This window comes from Strix aluco, chromosome 6 (genome assembly GCF_031877795.1).
Source record: "Strix aluco isolate bStrAlu1 chromosome 6, bStrAlu1.hap1, whole genome shotgun sequence".
Taxonomy (NCBI): domain Eukaryota; kingdom Metazoa; phylum Chordata; class Aves; order Strigiformes; family Strigidae; genus Strix; species Strix aluco.
The window spans coordinates 13,714,197-13,729,832 of NC_133936.1; the positions used below are offsets into that span (position 1 = coordinate 13,714,197).

Below are 15,636 nucleotides of genomic sequence, written 5' to 3' on the forward strand. Positions count from 1 at the left end.
TCACAAACATTTGGACTGGATACAGCATACAGAGATTTTTCCTTCACACATTTAAGGTCTGTTATCTGTTTCCCCTTATCTCTATAAGAACCTTGTTCCAAAATCTTATCTCCTCTCTCTATATTTAAAGGGAGCCTTTCCTAAATTATCTCAACTGTGCATTTGACAGAATATATCCATCTAGACTACACTGGGTAGTGACTGACCGGCCACTCTGTGCTACATGCTGTACAAAAGCTTAACTAAGACTCTTCCCATCCCAGAAAGCTTTCAACCCAAAGATAGCACAGGCTTAGTTACAGTCCTGAGACTCAGGAACTTGGAAATCTGCTTTACTCCCAGAGCTATATTTAAGCACCTGTATACATGTGAGTGCACTTATATAGATACAGATAGATTGTACTCAACAGTTTCATCACAGAAGGAGTGATTATAAGCTGTGAGTACACTTCACTCTCCATGATTTTGACCCTGGGCTGGTCAGTGCTTCCACCCATCTGGTCACTCCCATACACCCTGAATGCACCGTTATTCGGAAAAAACAGCAGCACTCTGACTAGAATTAGAATTTAGCACTGGCCTAAAGGAAGGCTTTGGTGCAAATAAATCATTGGGGACAGAGGGAAGGCAAAAAGAGGACATTTCTGCTCAGGATGCAGCATTGTCATGCACCCCTTTCTGTTTAGCACACAGGGCTGCTCCTTAGTCATAAAGTTACCTGCGACATCTCGGCTCCTGACATTGCCCTAGCAGACTTTATTAGCAGCAGGTGCCAAGAACCAAGTACTCTGCTAGAGTTCCTGTAACCAACAGCTACGATCCATCAGAAAACTCAATACCCTTTCCCTTGAGAAAGTTCCAAGTAGCTTGCAGGAGTTATTACATAGCATCCTTCCTCAAGGTTGCTCCTTAGCCCTTTTCTTCTCAAAGACCTGTTGACCCATGGTTATTAATTAACATGAGCTTTTTCATTTGAGTATAAACAAGAAAATGTTTTACTTCTTATGGTACCAACTTTAGGAAGCTAGCAGTCTGGCAAGCTGTTACCTGGTGCAGAGCATGGACTGGTGCCAAAGTTTGGGGTACAGAGCCCAATTTTTCTGCCTGGTGGTACCAGTAAAGGTTCCTTTGTGAGGGGTGGACATGGTTTTGACCTCTTAATCTGTCTAGAGGTAAGCATGGACTGATACTCACAGCACAGCTGAGAACTAGTCTAGTACCATCTATTGTATACATTTACTGAGTGTGCATTTTTTAATGTCTGCACATTCAGGCCTACATATAGTTTAGACACAGAGCTGCGATTCAACCACTACAATCTAGCAAAGGAGACTTCTGTGCAAGACTGAGCAGATTTCTCTCATCAGAATTCACCCTACAGACTTTTGCTACTGCTAGTTAAAAACTCTTCAGTAGTAAACTATAGGATTAAATTTGGAATCCTACCTGCAGTTCTTCAGGTCTTGAAATATAATTTCAAATGAGGAAAAACTAAGACTAGGCAAACACCTTTTTTTGTCTAACAGTGTCACTTACCAATGGCATTTGGATATAACCTGTAATAAACATTCATCAGTCCACTAGCACCACCACAAACTTTTGGCGAGCTCTTATTAGGGCTTGTCTCAATGTAGGCAAAAGCAACAAACACTTAAGTCCTGCAGACGGGGCGGGGAGTCTGTATTAGCTACCGTTTCACTGCTTCCTATTTCCTTGCATGACCCTTTCACTGGCATGACTACTATAGTTAGAAAGTGGAAAAACAGAATCAGACACATGAAAATGATAAATATTGCTTTATTAAATTACTTTTATATTCCTACAAAGAAATTTTCTGATTTCCGTTACAGAATTAAATGAAGGAAATTCATTGCTGTCTCTGCAGTTATCTAAATTCAGATACAAAAAGGTTGTAAAAAGACCAGCCTATTCAAGTTACATAAAAAAAGGCAGAGAATAGACAAGTTCCCTTAGGAATCTTGAGGCTCAGAAATATAAAGTCCTATAATACAATGAAATTAAGAATTCAGCAATGTGTTGAACAATTGTAAACTGTAACTGCACTAGTGGACCACATTATTCAGCAGTTTCCTTAAAGGTATGAACTGTGAACTGAACAAACAGTGTAGCTGACACAGCAGACCTCATTTAGTTGTTCTCCCTTTCACTCCCTCCAAGTAAAAGTTGTGAGATCAGCATTCAGCATTTAAATGATAGGAAGGAAACTTGCCTCCATAAATATCAGAAATTTCTCCATTCCATGACTATTTATATAAAGTAACTAGCTGTTACAAATCAGTTTCAAGTAAAACAGGTGGCTGAGGCAAAAATAATCAAAATCAGATCATACACAATTTTACTGTAAATACAGTAATTTGAAAGATAAACACATAACCATAGCACTGACAGGATATCAATGCTGCTGTATTATAGACATGATGTGTCAGTAGAAAATTAGGATGTCTATTATCAAAATCGAGGACATTCATTCCAGTCTCTGGTAATCTAATCTTAGTGCAAAACAGATGCTAAGACACATTTAGCAAAAAAGGTGATACATTTAAGGCCAAAAATTTGTTCAGTCATCACTATCGCTTCCAGATTCACTCAGCTGCAAGTCATTTCCTAGAAGAAAGAGAGAGTCATCATATTAGTCATTTTCAAGGAAATACTTGTCTTCTTTCAAGCTATTCCCTTTCCCAATTAAAGGCTTACAAAAACTAATACCAAACAGGTCAGGAGGGTTTGACTAGATGATCTTTAAAGGTCCCTTCTAACCCAAACTATTCCACGATAAGAGAATAAATAGGTGTAGAACCAAAATCCCCAGTGACAGAACTTTAGAGAGATCACTTTTCTACAATTTTAGAATCTTTGCAAGAAAGCCATTAGCTTATTAGCCACAAGTGCATTTATTTAATATCACCAGATCACAAAAGACAACACCTAGCTATCTTTGCCACCCACGTTTTCATGCTTCATAAGTGGGAAAACTGCTGGTGAATGCAGTTTTGTGAAAAACAAGTTGTTGGTGGTTGTGTTTTTTTTTTTTTTTTTAAACGCATCTGAATGCTACTCAGCTGTGCTTGAAAACAGAGTGGTGTCTCAATCAAGAGCAGCAGCTCTTTGATGTACCATTTAAAGATGTATCAGTGACCTACTATTTCAAACAGGTTTTGGAACAAGTGAACAAACAAAACATCAAAAGAAATTTTACACAGCACTTTAATTTGGTGGCTATATATATTTCAAAATGGGGAAGTAAGAAGGACTACATTGTGCTTGCAATGGATGTCCATAAGCTTAGGGGGTGTGAGGGAGGGAATCTTTCCAGGATGACAGATAACTAACAAAAAATACAGCAGCATACTATACAGAATCTACATCATATCTAGCAACTTCCCACTCAGTTTTAAGAATCTGTTCCAACTAGTATGCTTTTATTCACACCTCCCTTGCCAAACAGCCATTAAAAAAGAAAAAAAAAAAAGGAATGCATCTCATCAGGTTGTGCCGAAATGACCTAAAAAGCAAAGAAAAAGTAGGCACTCTATTTTCACATGCCCTTTCCTCAGCTGCAGCACCCTTCACAGATCACTTTTGCAGATGGGTAAAAAAGTAACCTCAGGAGGGTAAACCCAACAAGACACTCAGATTGGATCTTTTGTTATCAGGCATATCATTTCTGCTAGAACACTGAAGTCTTTAACATGGCTGCATTTAGCCTTCCTTTGTTTTCCACTATGTCATCACTAAAGCTTAGAAAGTGGTACATGATTCTCCACAACAAAACAGAAAACACTTTATATAAGACAAGAATTGTGAAGATGGCTGTTTCCAGCAATCTTTAAAGTACTACTGCAGACGAATTTTTTTCAGTCCTCTATATGGAGAAAACATTTACAGCTGTATCATTGTAATATAAATTTTAGAAGCAATTTTGGAAGAACAAAATTAAGTAATTTGTCAATAATTATTCAGGACAGTATATTACCCTAAGAAAGAATGTTTCAAGGCAGAGAATGGCATTAGTAAATTAAACTCATGCATTTATCACTCAAAGGAAAACTTGCAGTGAATTCTTAGAAATCCCAGCCCTGTTATGCACTACCTACTTTAGAAGAGGACTGGGAGTACGAACAAGAAGATAACCTTCCAAATAGTGATTCTGCAGCCTTCAAAAGTTATTTCAACATAGTTAATAGAAATTACACAAACCCTGTAACACCAGCCAAAAATACCAATGCTTGTGAAAACCAGCAGATGGGAAAAGCAAGAACTCCAAGTTCGAGTCAGAAATACTGCATTAGGATTTACTTCAGGGAAAACTTTCTACCCCATTTTTATAACTCTACCTCCAAAAAACACCTTCAGAGAGATGGCGAAATAACGCAGACTAGAGTTGGTAGTTTTCAGATGGGCTTGGTGCAAGAATGGAAAGTTCATTTAACTAGTACTCTGAAGAAACAAACATCTAGACTCTATTGTACTTATAAGGCAGCAATAAAGTGGGGAAAACTTGAATTCAGTTTTCACAGTGCCAGTTGCTTATTAGCAATATTAATTGGGGAAATAGATTGCACTGCAAATTACAACATTTTCTAAACTTTTAAATCAGTGACTATAATACATTGAATTCTTGCAAGTTATAGGAGACAGGGAAACTCATAGGAGTGACCCGTGTTTCACAGATCTTAGTGGTCACATCAACAGCAAACTAATAAGAGAAAATTATTTCATGACTAGCTGCTTGTACCAGCACCAAGTACCAAAAGAAGTGAAGTTGTGCTGAATACTACGTACACAATACAAGGCCCCAGAACAGCCAATCTATGCTGTTTTTTCTTTGGAAAATTACTTTATTTAACATAAGTCTTGCTTAAACAAAAAGTAGACATAAAGCATCATATGATCAAATATTTATGAAGAACAGATTCATTAGTGCCACCATTTACAAACTTTGTTATAAGGCAAGTTTCTGAATGTAGAAAGGGGAAGAAGCAGTATTTTGAGGGTGAGGGGCAATCTTCAGCCCCGGATTCCTGAAGAGGTAGATTATGTATATCTGACAGAAGTATTTGGTTACCATGCTCTAGACACTACCTCCTGTGCTTTCCAAGTGCCACAAAACCTCAGCTGTATGGTTTCTACATGCAAGATGAAACTCAGCTCTCTAAGCCTTCCCCAGCCTTCTGCCTGCACACAACAAGCCAAAGCAAATCTTCACTAGTTACCCACTATGGCCCCGATTCTACAGAGGTGCACAAAACTAGTCATGCACATAAGCGATCAAATCTCAAAACTGGATTAGACAAGCAAACAGCTTGTGCTGACAGTTGTTGATTCATTATTTTATTTTTGTAAAACATTATTTGAGATGGAAGAAATGACTGTATAGGACCCTGACTGAGAACTCTTGCCATTCAATCTAGAACCATGTGCTATCCATTTAGTTTCTCCAGGTTTCATTCTCCTGCCAAATTCCCTCAGCAAGGGAGCTGGAGAAACACATTCTCCTTGAAAGTAACTGTTTTGATCTTTGTCTAGTTGAAGCGTATTTTAAGTGTTAACCATATGGGAAGTTGGGGACAATTGTTTTAGGCAGTAAAATAGATCTTTAATCATAACAGAAGTAAATGAGATTAAGCTAAAGATCTAGGCAAGCTCAGATAGTCAAGCCCAAGGCTTGATGCTACAGAGGTTCCACCTGTCAACATGGTTCTCGAGTACCATCAAACCACCAACTTCCCCTATAACAGTTTTGATGTTGTCATGCTTTAGGCAGCGTTTTCTCACTATGACTGTTGAAACTGGTGGACTTGGCCACCTGTACTTGTAAGCGTATTTCTCAGTGGAAGCTTTGCCAGCTGGGACTCTGTGACTAGGAATAGAGCTTAATCTCGTTTTCGTAACAGTTTTATTTAAAGCACGAAGAACGGGAAATCCCATTTGTGAATAAGGGTTGAAATAAACAGCACACTCTAAAGTTACACAAATTATAAACATGAAGACATTGTTCTCTGCAGTGACAGTAAAATGAAAGCAGCATTTAGTCGTTTGCACATGAAGTCACAGGACTTTTCAGTCTGACCTTTATCTGTTAATGCAGTACATAAATAACCAGCACAGATATTTTAATTAAGTATTTAAATACTAGCTACAGAAAAAACCTGTTCATGTTATCCATGAAGTACTGAAATAAAAGTAGATCTGCCAGAGTCTAACATTTCAGTATAACAAGTTTACATATAAATGGTAAACCTTACAGATCTCAGGCTGCAAACCAGGGTTGATGGGAATCTCTTCAAACCGGGATCCTGCAAGCTAAGCACCTAATTAAAAATGTAATAATTTTCAAAGAGTCACCATAGCTGAATACTCACTTCTATGTCTGAATACTCCTGCTATTTAGGTAGCAAACTTAAGATTCTCTACCTAGTGGGATTTTTTTTCTGTCCAAACTCTCCTTTTTTGAATACACTGAGTGTTCAATTCCAGGCTGTGCAGCAACCACTTCTCAAAGAATATCACAGCTACTCTTCAAATTACATATTTAGTTGCCTGAATGGGTGAAATAAGATAGTATCACCTGAAAGCAAACTACCTCCTTCCTCATATGCAAAGGACAGTTTTGCCATGCTGTCCAGTGGAACAGTGCCATGAATAATAGTAACAGAAGTAGCTAAGAATACACCATCTTTTCTGTAATTCGAGTATTGCGAGTATAGTATCTTCCCCATAGCTCTACCCAAGAAATTATAAGTATATGTTTTGGGAATGCCCTGTTAGTTCAAATATTTTCAATACAAAATTGCTGTTCCCCAGGCCCAATGTATATAACTGGGAGGAAGCCAGAAGAGCTTAGGAAATATTTTCAACTGCATCAGCTTTAATTTAATATCTCTGGGGACCAAGAACCTTCTAGCCCAGTGTCTAATTCAGACCGCTGCTGAACAATCATACCCTAGCATCACTTCCCACAGTTTTAATTATAACAGAGACATACTTAAAAACAATATGGTTTCCTTTCAGAATCTTGATGTCTGGAATTGTGCACTAAGAAAAGAACAGTCTTTGTACTTACGTAGTGTATTCATCATATGACCACTGCTCTCTTGGGATCTGTTATGACTGGCATCTTTGTCAGGGACAGCCTGTTGTGGTATGGCAGACACAGTAGGCTGCGGCTGCAAATACGGCATTGACATAGGAAGAGAGGGCTTCGTTTCCTCATCTTCAGAATCACTAGAACTATTTTCACTACTTGATGAAGAGGACGAAGAACTTTTAGAGTCAGATGAACTGTCAGAGCTACTCAGCTGGTCCATGATACTGGCTTCTGCTTTTAGCTCTGAAAACAATAGGACTTTTTTCTCAGTTAACATTCATCATAAGTGAAATATAAGAAGGAGAAGAAAAAATAATGAAAAAGAAAAATCAACAACAGAAATCAGGTCCATGCATTATAACGACTGAAAAAAACCAAATCAAAACCCCCAGAACTCTCCAGAACAAAGAAAAGGGCACAAGCAAGCATCCAACCTATCACGTGGCTTTCTTCTCTTGTAGCTTGGGCACTTTCTCCCTTTCAAGCCAAGTGTTAGAACAAGGGTGACTGTAAACCCAAATGCTAACCCCACATTCCACAGGGCATCCCACATAGCCTTTAATTTCTGCAACTAACAAGTCTTCTAGATTCTTTAGCACCCCCAAAGATGCCTTTCACTGACTAAAAACTGCAGTTAGAATCACACAGATAAGTTAGCTGTAAGATGTCTGCAGTTCAAAATGCCTTCCAGCAGTTCAGCATTACAATCAATACACTTGTTTGGACTACGTGACATTTTGCTCAAAACCAAGTTAAGCATGAAGAATATCTAAATGAACTGTCCACAGTTTACTATTAGGAAGATTTCACCAAATCCTAGTTCTCTTCATAGTTTGGTGGGGGTTTTTTTTGGTGTTTTTTTTGGGGGGGGGAAGGAGCTAGAACAACATGAGGCAGACAAGAAATACTGGAAATTAACTGATCAAATTAACAGAATCAAACTAACCAACTTGCATTCTTCATAAATTAACTCACCTGACTACAGTAATATTTAGGAGAGTATGACTGGATAGATCATGCTGCACAGTATATGCATTTTTGATATATACTAGCTGAAGTCCAACATACAGAGGAAGTTAAGTTTTGCAAAAAGAGTACATATAATAATTGTGCAAAATAGGGGTGCTGCTGAAGTGAGAAGTCTTAAACAGACCACTGAATCATGGTGGATGGGGATTTTATACAGTGACTTGAGGAGTTACGCAGAGTGCGGAAGTTCATCATTATAAAACATTGTAACTATCCAGACATTTGTTAAGATGGTCTTACAAGGACTTGGAATACTTCAGGAACAGCTTTGATATAGCAGTCATAAAAAGCAAGTAGGAGAGTGGCTCATCTCACTTCAAATTTACCCAATACAGAAGAACAGGTTGAAGATGAAAGTCGCCAAGATGCAAGATGGCTCAGAGCTTAATCAAGAGAAAGGAGAACAAAAGAATAAGCTTCTACACAAATTTCCATTAAGCCTTCCAATTCTGAGTTATCAAAGGCCATTCTAAAGGAAAGGTACTTAGGTGAGTCTGCCTTATCAAAGCCCAGTCTAAAGCAAAATGGTGTTCAGGAAAAAAGGCCCCTGAAATAGTGCAGCTATGGCTGCAAGGACAAACTAACCCAATGCCAAGGAAGAACAGAAAGTACAAAAAAAGACCATCCTGGCTGACTCAAACATAAGGAAAGAGAAGGGGAGAAAAAAAAAAAAAAAAGCAGCATCCTCCTGTTACTAAGGACATGAGGACATGTATAAGAGCAGAGCTTAAGAACAGAAAAGACGACAGAAAAGCCAAGGCAAAAATTAGGATGTAGCTAGCAGAATGATCAAGAAGTCATTTCAAAATTAATTCTAGAGAAGATAGAAAAGAAGGGCCAAAGAAACAACTGATCTACCACACATCTGGAGCTGTAAGCTAACTGAAAGATACCACGCCAGTCCTATGCATTTAATTCCACTTCCTCCCTGCCCTCACCAATGTGTAATAAGAAAAATTCTAAGTGAAAGGCTAACAGTTCATACCAAAAACAGGAATAAGATCTCTGCCTTGAATTTTGACGTAATTTAATCTGACAGAATTTAAATTAAGTATTTTCAAACAGTGAGGGAAGGGTTGTACATATACTAGAGAACAAAGGTAGAGTGATCATTCCCCCACCCAAGAAAACAAAGTTAGTAACAAGTTCAAGGTAGCGTACTTCAGCAGGAATAGTCAGTTACACAACCGTGGGATGAAGAACGATTAAATAGGCAATGCTTCTGAAGAGCCTGTGAGTTACAGTGGATCACTACACACAGTTCTACTGCAGCGTGCTGTTGCGGAAATGACAAGCGTTACAGTGGGACATGATACTATTTGGTCTTTGTGTATAAAGATGAATAGCGCCTGTAAGACAGTCTTATTGCACAACTCAGCACTGCTAAAGCCTTAGCTGGAACAGTAAATGTATTTAGGCACTATATTTCAGGAAGCTTTTGGCCTTATTGTATGATAGCTAAAGGAGAGTAACAATGAATCAGGGATCTAGAAAACTTCTAAGGAAAGATTGAACCAGCTGGCATTATTTTACATAAAAAAATGGAAGAGACATAGCAGCTTCTGAGTACATGAAGGACTGCTCAAAAGCAGCAAAGTAATCTGGTCTATACTTGCATGATAAATATCAAATTAGTAATGGGCTTACTGTCAGATTTTGTATTAGGAAGAACCTGAACAGTAAGGGGAGCAAAGCCCTGGAATGGTTTGCCAGAGAGAACACAGGATCTGTCACTGAAGGCTTTAAGAGGAGGTTAAAAAATGTCAGAAATATGACTTTAGGATAGAAGGATGGACTAGATAACTTTAAAAGGTCCCTAACAACCCTATTCGTCAATTATTCTGCATTCTTTAGTAGTAGTCAAAATTGGACTGACACGACACAAGAGTTAGATACGTGTTGGCAGCCACTTTGGTGACTTGCAATGTTTGACACCACCACTCCCTTCAAAAAGCAGACCACCAAGAAAAAGCATCGTTCCATGCGCTCAAATTCTCCTTCGTCTTTGCAACCTTAGAGGTATTCTAGTACTGTTCTGTAGTATAGATTTCTGGTCAGAGTTTAAGACCAAAATGGGAAAAAAAACGCCAACCTTCATAATGACACATCTAAAAAAAATCTGTTTAAAGGAATCCAGAACATCTTGGGAGGCAGATGTCAATTCCAGTCAATGAAACAGCCACTTGTCAGCATTTCTGTAGCAAGTAATTACCACCTGCCATCCTCCTTGTCCTCCAAAAGGAAGTAAGGCCTCCTATTAAGTGAAATATGAGTGTTGCACCAAACCAGAGTCTCTCAAGAATACAGTATGTAGCACTGTTCATGGGTTGATTTATGCAAGTTTTTAGCTGTCTATTTCACTGGAACCTCATCTTTCACAAGGTCTTATCCGGTAACTTAAAATATATTTTGAGTTGCAAAGCACTGTAACCTATATGTTTGCTGAGTGCTGTGAAAGAATGAGGAGCAATGTCAAGATGGAAGTGACTCAGTTGGCTCCAAGTGCCACAATACAACCTACTATATACTTGATTAAAGTAGCAGCGGAAGAAAGGAGAGCGAGCAGTGGTACCCTTGGCATTATTAGGCCTAATGGTTCATCCGATGTTTATACCTTAGCAAGTTTCAAATACTGCTTTGTTACCACTTGAGCCAGAGTGGTCATTTCCATATCAGGGTAAAGTGCTTATATAATCAGCTTCTTGTGTGAATCTCAAATTAAAAGCAAAACAAAACCCACACAAACAAAAAACCTTGGCTCTTAAAAACTAATTGCTAGTTAAGAGCAAAGTTTCTCAAACTTATGAGCCAGTGGGGCTTACCTCGTTCAATATCATCCATAGGAGAAGACGGAAACATCTTTTCTTTTGATGGAGAATTTTTAACATTGTTTGGAACCTTAGTTGCATTTCTCATTTGCTGCTGTTGCTGCTCTATGCGAGACTGGACTTTACTGCTTCCTTCAGCTCTGTGTGTAAAAGCAAAAGATTTTTAACTACTAGAAGACAAGATGCAAGGAAAAATGCGAGAATACAGGGGATACTGTACCTTAAATTATGGAATTATTTGTCATGCCTTTCTAAATAGCATCACATTAGATTTCTAGTGACACTATTATACTGCATATAATTATATATAGATGTATTAAAAATTGTTTTTTAATACAGTGCTAATAACTTTCTAACCTTTTGTCAGTTGATTTGTTTTTTTACCTGGCTACCCAGGATCACTTAATTCTGCTGGAAATTACTTATATGGACTCAACAGCAGAAAAAAAGTATTCAAAAACTTGGTACAAGAAAAACAAGCCATTAATATTACTGAAACATGTCACAATTTATCTTTTTTTATTTCCTCATTTAGAAGTCAGAAGACAGCAGGCAAGCTACTTTCCAAACAGATTTTTTTCTCCCTGCTCATCAGAAAATAGTTACCATATCTTTCAACAACGTGACAGTTCTAAGTTAAAAAATCCAACCAACCAACCAACCATTCCCATTTCTTCCACCAGTCAAGACTTGAAAGCTGTGAAGTCAGCCTGCTTTCTAAAGCAAGGCCAGGTACTTTCTAAAAATGATGTTTTGCTAAAAATAGTAATGGATGGTTATGTATCTCAATTTAGGCTCATTAACAAATCGATTTTCACAATGAGTAAAGCACAGCTGTTTCTCCTGTAAATCACCCACCTGGTTTTTTTCACAGTGATGTTGCTACTAAGTTTCTCTAGACGACATTCTCCAGTGTCATGGTTGATAATTAAGATACATTCTTTTAGGTAAGGCTTCTTTGAGCCCTTGAACACAGTCACTGGTGGAGTTGAGCCCTATTAAATCAGAAGTCCATTAAGTGTTACTGCTGTAGTTTGGTTGTTTTTTTCTTTTTATTAGAAACAGCAATCCATCACAGTGATGACAAGTTCACTACAAGTGATCATTTCTAGCCTTTAAAAATGTTATCAGTTAATTCAAATTAGGTTCACAGTAGCCACAACCAAAAGCAGCTGAGGTTTGACTGCAAGGGGATTTCACCCAGCTTATCTTACTTTGAAACTGACTGAATGCTTGTTTCCCAACAAGAGCACACCCACCGTAGGACTCCTTTTACCAAAAAGGGTTTCAGTTACCATATCAGCAGAGCAGTAAAGCATGGCAGGTAGTAAATTTTCCCTTTCCAGTCTTTCCTGCTTTAGAACTGCACTAGAACCATAAATACCAAGGGGAAACTTGCGCTGCCAACATCCACATGAAGCTTTTCTGTGTATGCAACATTTCTGGGTCATCCTACAGCATATTTCCAATGCAGTGAATAGACTTAAAGTTACAGCGCAGCTGTTTAACCTTTAGATCTTTTGTAATTTTACATTCTTAGAGCAATTGTTTTTCTACTCAAAAAAATCTCACAAGCAGCTCTGAAACTTCCTATCCTTCTACATTCAGTATATACTTATGACAACAAAATAAATCGTTCCCTTAGGCCTGCCACTCTTCAGCCACCCCACTCACCTCTATATTTGGCAGTGTTATTGTCACCTGTTCACCTTTGCCAACTTCAAGGTCTCCTTCACAGGACATATCAATAGATGCAGGCTTAAAGTCATCTAAATATAAAAACAAACTGGATTATTTACAGGATTTTCAGGAATCTTATAAATGTAGACACCTTTTAATTGTAGTTGGAGGCTATTAAGTTAAAGCCTTTTTTGCTAGTGTATCATCTACCATTCCCTTGAACAGATCATTCCATAAGTCAGTAGAATTCAAAGTCAAGATGGTTTTCTCAAGATTCAGGATAGGTGTTAAAACCTTTCGGTTAAAATTAGAAAAATGCTTTTAGGTTTTATTGGATAATAGATGAATGAGCTGTGTTATATTTCAAAAGATAAATCCTCACATCATTACTTTCAGAAAAATAAATAAATAGTTCTTGAAAATGTTGATCCCAAACATGGGAGATGTAGACAAGTGACTGAAAATGCAAAGAACATCATCAATCCTCAATATCTATTTCTGTATCCATTTCCTATTTCACTGTAGCATGCATGTCAGAAGCTGACCAAAACTTGATTTTCAGTGTATTTTTCAAAAGTTAAATTACTTCCCAATTAAATATTAATTTCCTTTTTGTCTTTTTCAAAATCTGAAGTATTGATTAAAATAAGTTTTAAACAAAAGAAGGTATCAACTTCTGGTCCTTTTAAAAAATCTGGGACGTTGAAAACGAGCATGTGTTCTGGTATCAGCACTGCAGCTATGTAACATACCATTATCTATAAAATATTACTTCCACCATAAATGAATTGGGAAGGGCTACAGCTAAAAGGCCTGCCTGCACAGATCTAGGGCGATAGGACGGCATCGAGAGGCTCTGCAAGGCATGTGGTAAAATACATGGGTTTGAACCCGTGGTTCCAGCAACCGCAGGGCAGCCTCGCACCCCGGGGATGCCCACTGCTGGCCTCGCACCCTGGGGAGCTGCACCCTGTTGCAGCTGACGAGAGGCACAGAGGGACCATGCGCGTAAGGGGACCCATTCGACGGCACGCTGCTTGGCCACAGCGCAGCACACGCTCCTCGCCTCGCAACCTGTCACGTCACCCACTGCCGGGCACCAGCGGCAGCGAGCTGTTACGGCCGGGAGCTTCCCAGCTCAGTAACACTGCCGGCAACCCACGGCCAGGCGGCACAGACCACAGCTGGGAGCCGTGGCTCCGGCTTGCACACCAACCGGGCAAGAAAGCCAAGCTTCAAGAGCTGGTGGGCAGGACTACACATGCAGCAGAAGGCTTTGAGCTAAGACACAGGTAACAACAGCCCCTGCTAACCTTGTTTACAGCAAAACCCCACACGTCGTCTTACAGGGATAGGCATACAACAGTTCCAAAGTTTCTCATCAAATTAGAGAGCGTTTGCTTTAATATACAGCTACGGGGTGGTTAATATTTTAGAAAATTAAGATACTGGTTCCAGTGTCCATAAACGGACTTCTGATCTTAACTTTTAACCAGCAGATGTCTTCCCCTTTACTCATTTGTTAACAAAACCTTCAGGTGTCAGAGAAGGATATTTTCACATGTGTGTTTGACAGAACGGAGGAACGTGCCAGTTTCTGTCTCATTTGTTGGAAAGGAAGAGAGATTTCAAAACAGATTTCAGAATAAATCATCAAATTACAGGAGTCAGCAAGAAATCGTAAGGGTAGGAGGTACCAGACGTGGTTTTTACTCCTCTTTAAAATTAGGGTAAATTTCAAGTTACAGCATTTGTTTAAATCCATTTATAGCTTTTGCCTGCTCCCTCCCCTCTCCTCCCCTCCCACAGTTGCAGACAATCCTACTAAGTGCTGTTCCATTTGCTCACAGAAAGCACATTACCCATCTCACTGCACTGCGTGAAAGCATACGGGACATTCTCCAGAGAGCGTACGTGAGCCTGAATCTTGGGGATCGGTCTATAAATAATGAGACATCAAAACCAGAAGCAGCAGTCCTAAATTACCAGAACTATAATCCTGAGAGCATTTGTTTCCTAGCTACCCTTAGAATCTTTGAGCACACACGTCTCTAGATAGTAATTATGTACTCAGGGAGGGTATACTAGCTTTGTGATTAATACTGCCTTTAACCTTTGATTGCTGAATTGTACTTAACTTCTAAAAACTAAGCACAAGGAAAGAGGGCAAAGCCAGAGCTCCAGCCTAATTCGGTTTTCAGAGGAACCGCATCAAGACATTAATTCCGGATGCAAAAGGTGTAAAAAGTGAAGTCAGCACCCAGAAAGTAGCGAGGGGCAGTACTGGGGATACCAGGGCTGTATCCCCACCACCTCCCCAGCAACACGCTCTCGGGAGCGACTAAAACCTGATCCGCACAGCCCCGCTCCCGAAATCCCGGACCAGCACCTCAGCCATAGGTTCCCAGTTGTACCCCAAAATTCCAGAGGTTTTGCCACGCTGCCCCTCATCCTCCCTCCCTTCCCCCCGCCGATGCCCGGCCAGGCCTGCTCCGACCCACCCTCCGCTTCAACCCGCCGGGCCTGCGAGCCCGGGCAGCCTCCCCGCCCCTCAGGGGAGCGTTGGGTGCGGAGGGGGGGAGTGGGGGGCACGTACCCGTACCCCCCCACCCCGCCGCGCCCAACGCTCCCCTGAGGGGCTGCCCCAACCCCACGCTCACAGCGGACGGTGTGGAAGGCGCAGCGCGGCTGCTTCTCGAAGCTCTCGCCCAGCTTCAACACCCGCGCCTTAGGGTCGAAAACCGACGGGGTCGCGGCACTCATCGCGACGCCTCAGACCATGGCGAACCCGAGCGGCCCCCGCCGCTGCCGCCGCTGCCGAACATCCCTCGCACCGCCCGGACACGCCCACACACCCCCCTCCGCCTCCACAGACGGTGGACGCGCCCCTTCCCCCGCCCCCACCGCGCTAGGCCCCGCCCACCAGCGCTTCCCACAGGCCGCCGCCGGCGAAGCCCCGCCCCTTCTAGGGACCCGTCACGGGCAGCGTGG

General features: G+C 40.4%; 1 protein-coding gene across 1 annotated transcript; it reads right to left on the reverse strand.

Annotated features, from left to right (window-relative positions):
* Positions 1 to 1,781: 1,781 nt before the first annotated feature.
* Positions 1,782 to 15,482, reverse strand: EAF2 (ELL associated factor 2). Its single transcript, XM_074828757.1, has 6 exons — positions 15,306 to 15,482; positions 12,640 to 12,734; positions 11,824 to 11,960; positions 10,960 to 11,105; positions 7,085 to 7,351; positions 1,782 to 2,625 (listed from the first exon to the last, which is right to left on the reverse strand). Exons 1-6 carry the CDS (start codon positions 15,406 to 15,408, stop codon positions 2,579 to 2,581), a joined length of 795 nt encoding a protein of 264 aa, XP_074684858.1. The 5' UTR covers positions 15,409 to 15,482; the 3' UTR covers positions 1,782 to 2,578.
* Positions 15,483 to 15,636: the final 154 nt, after the last annotated feature.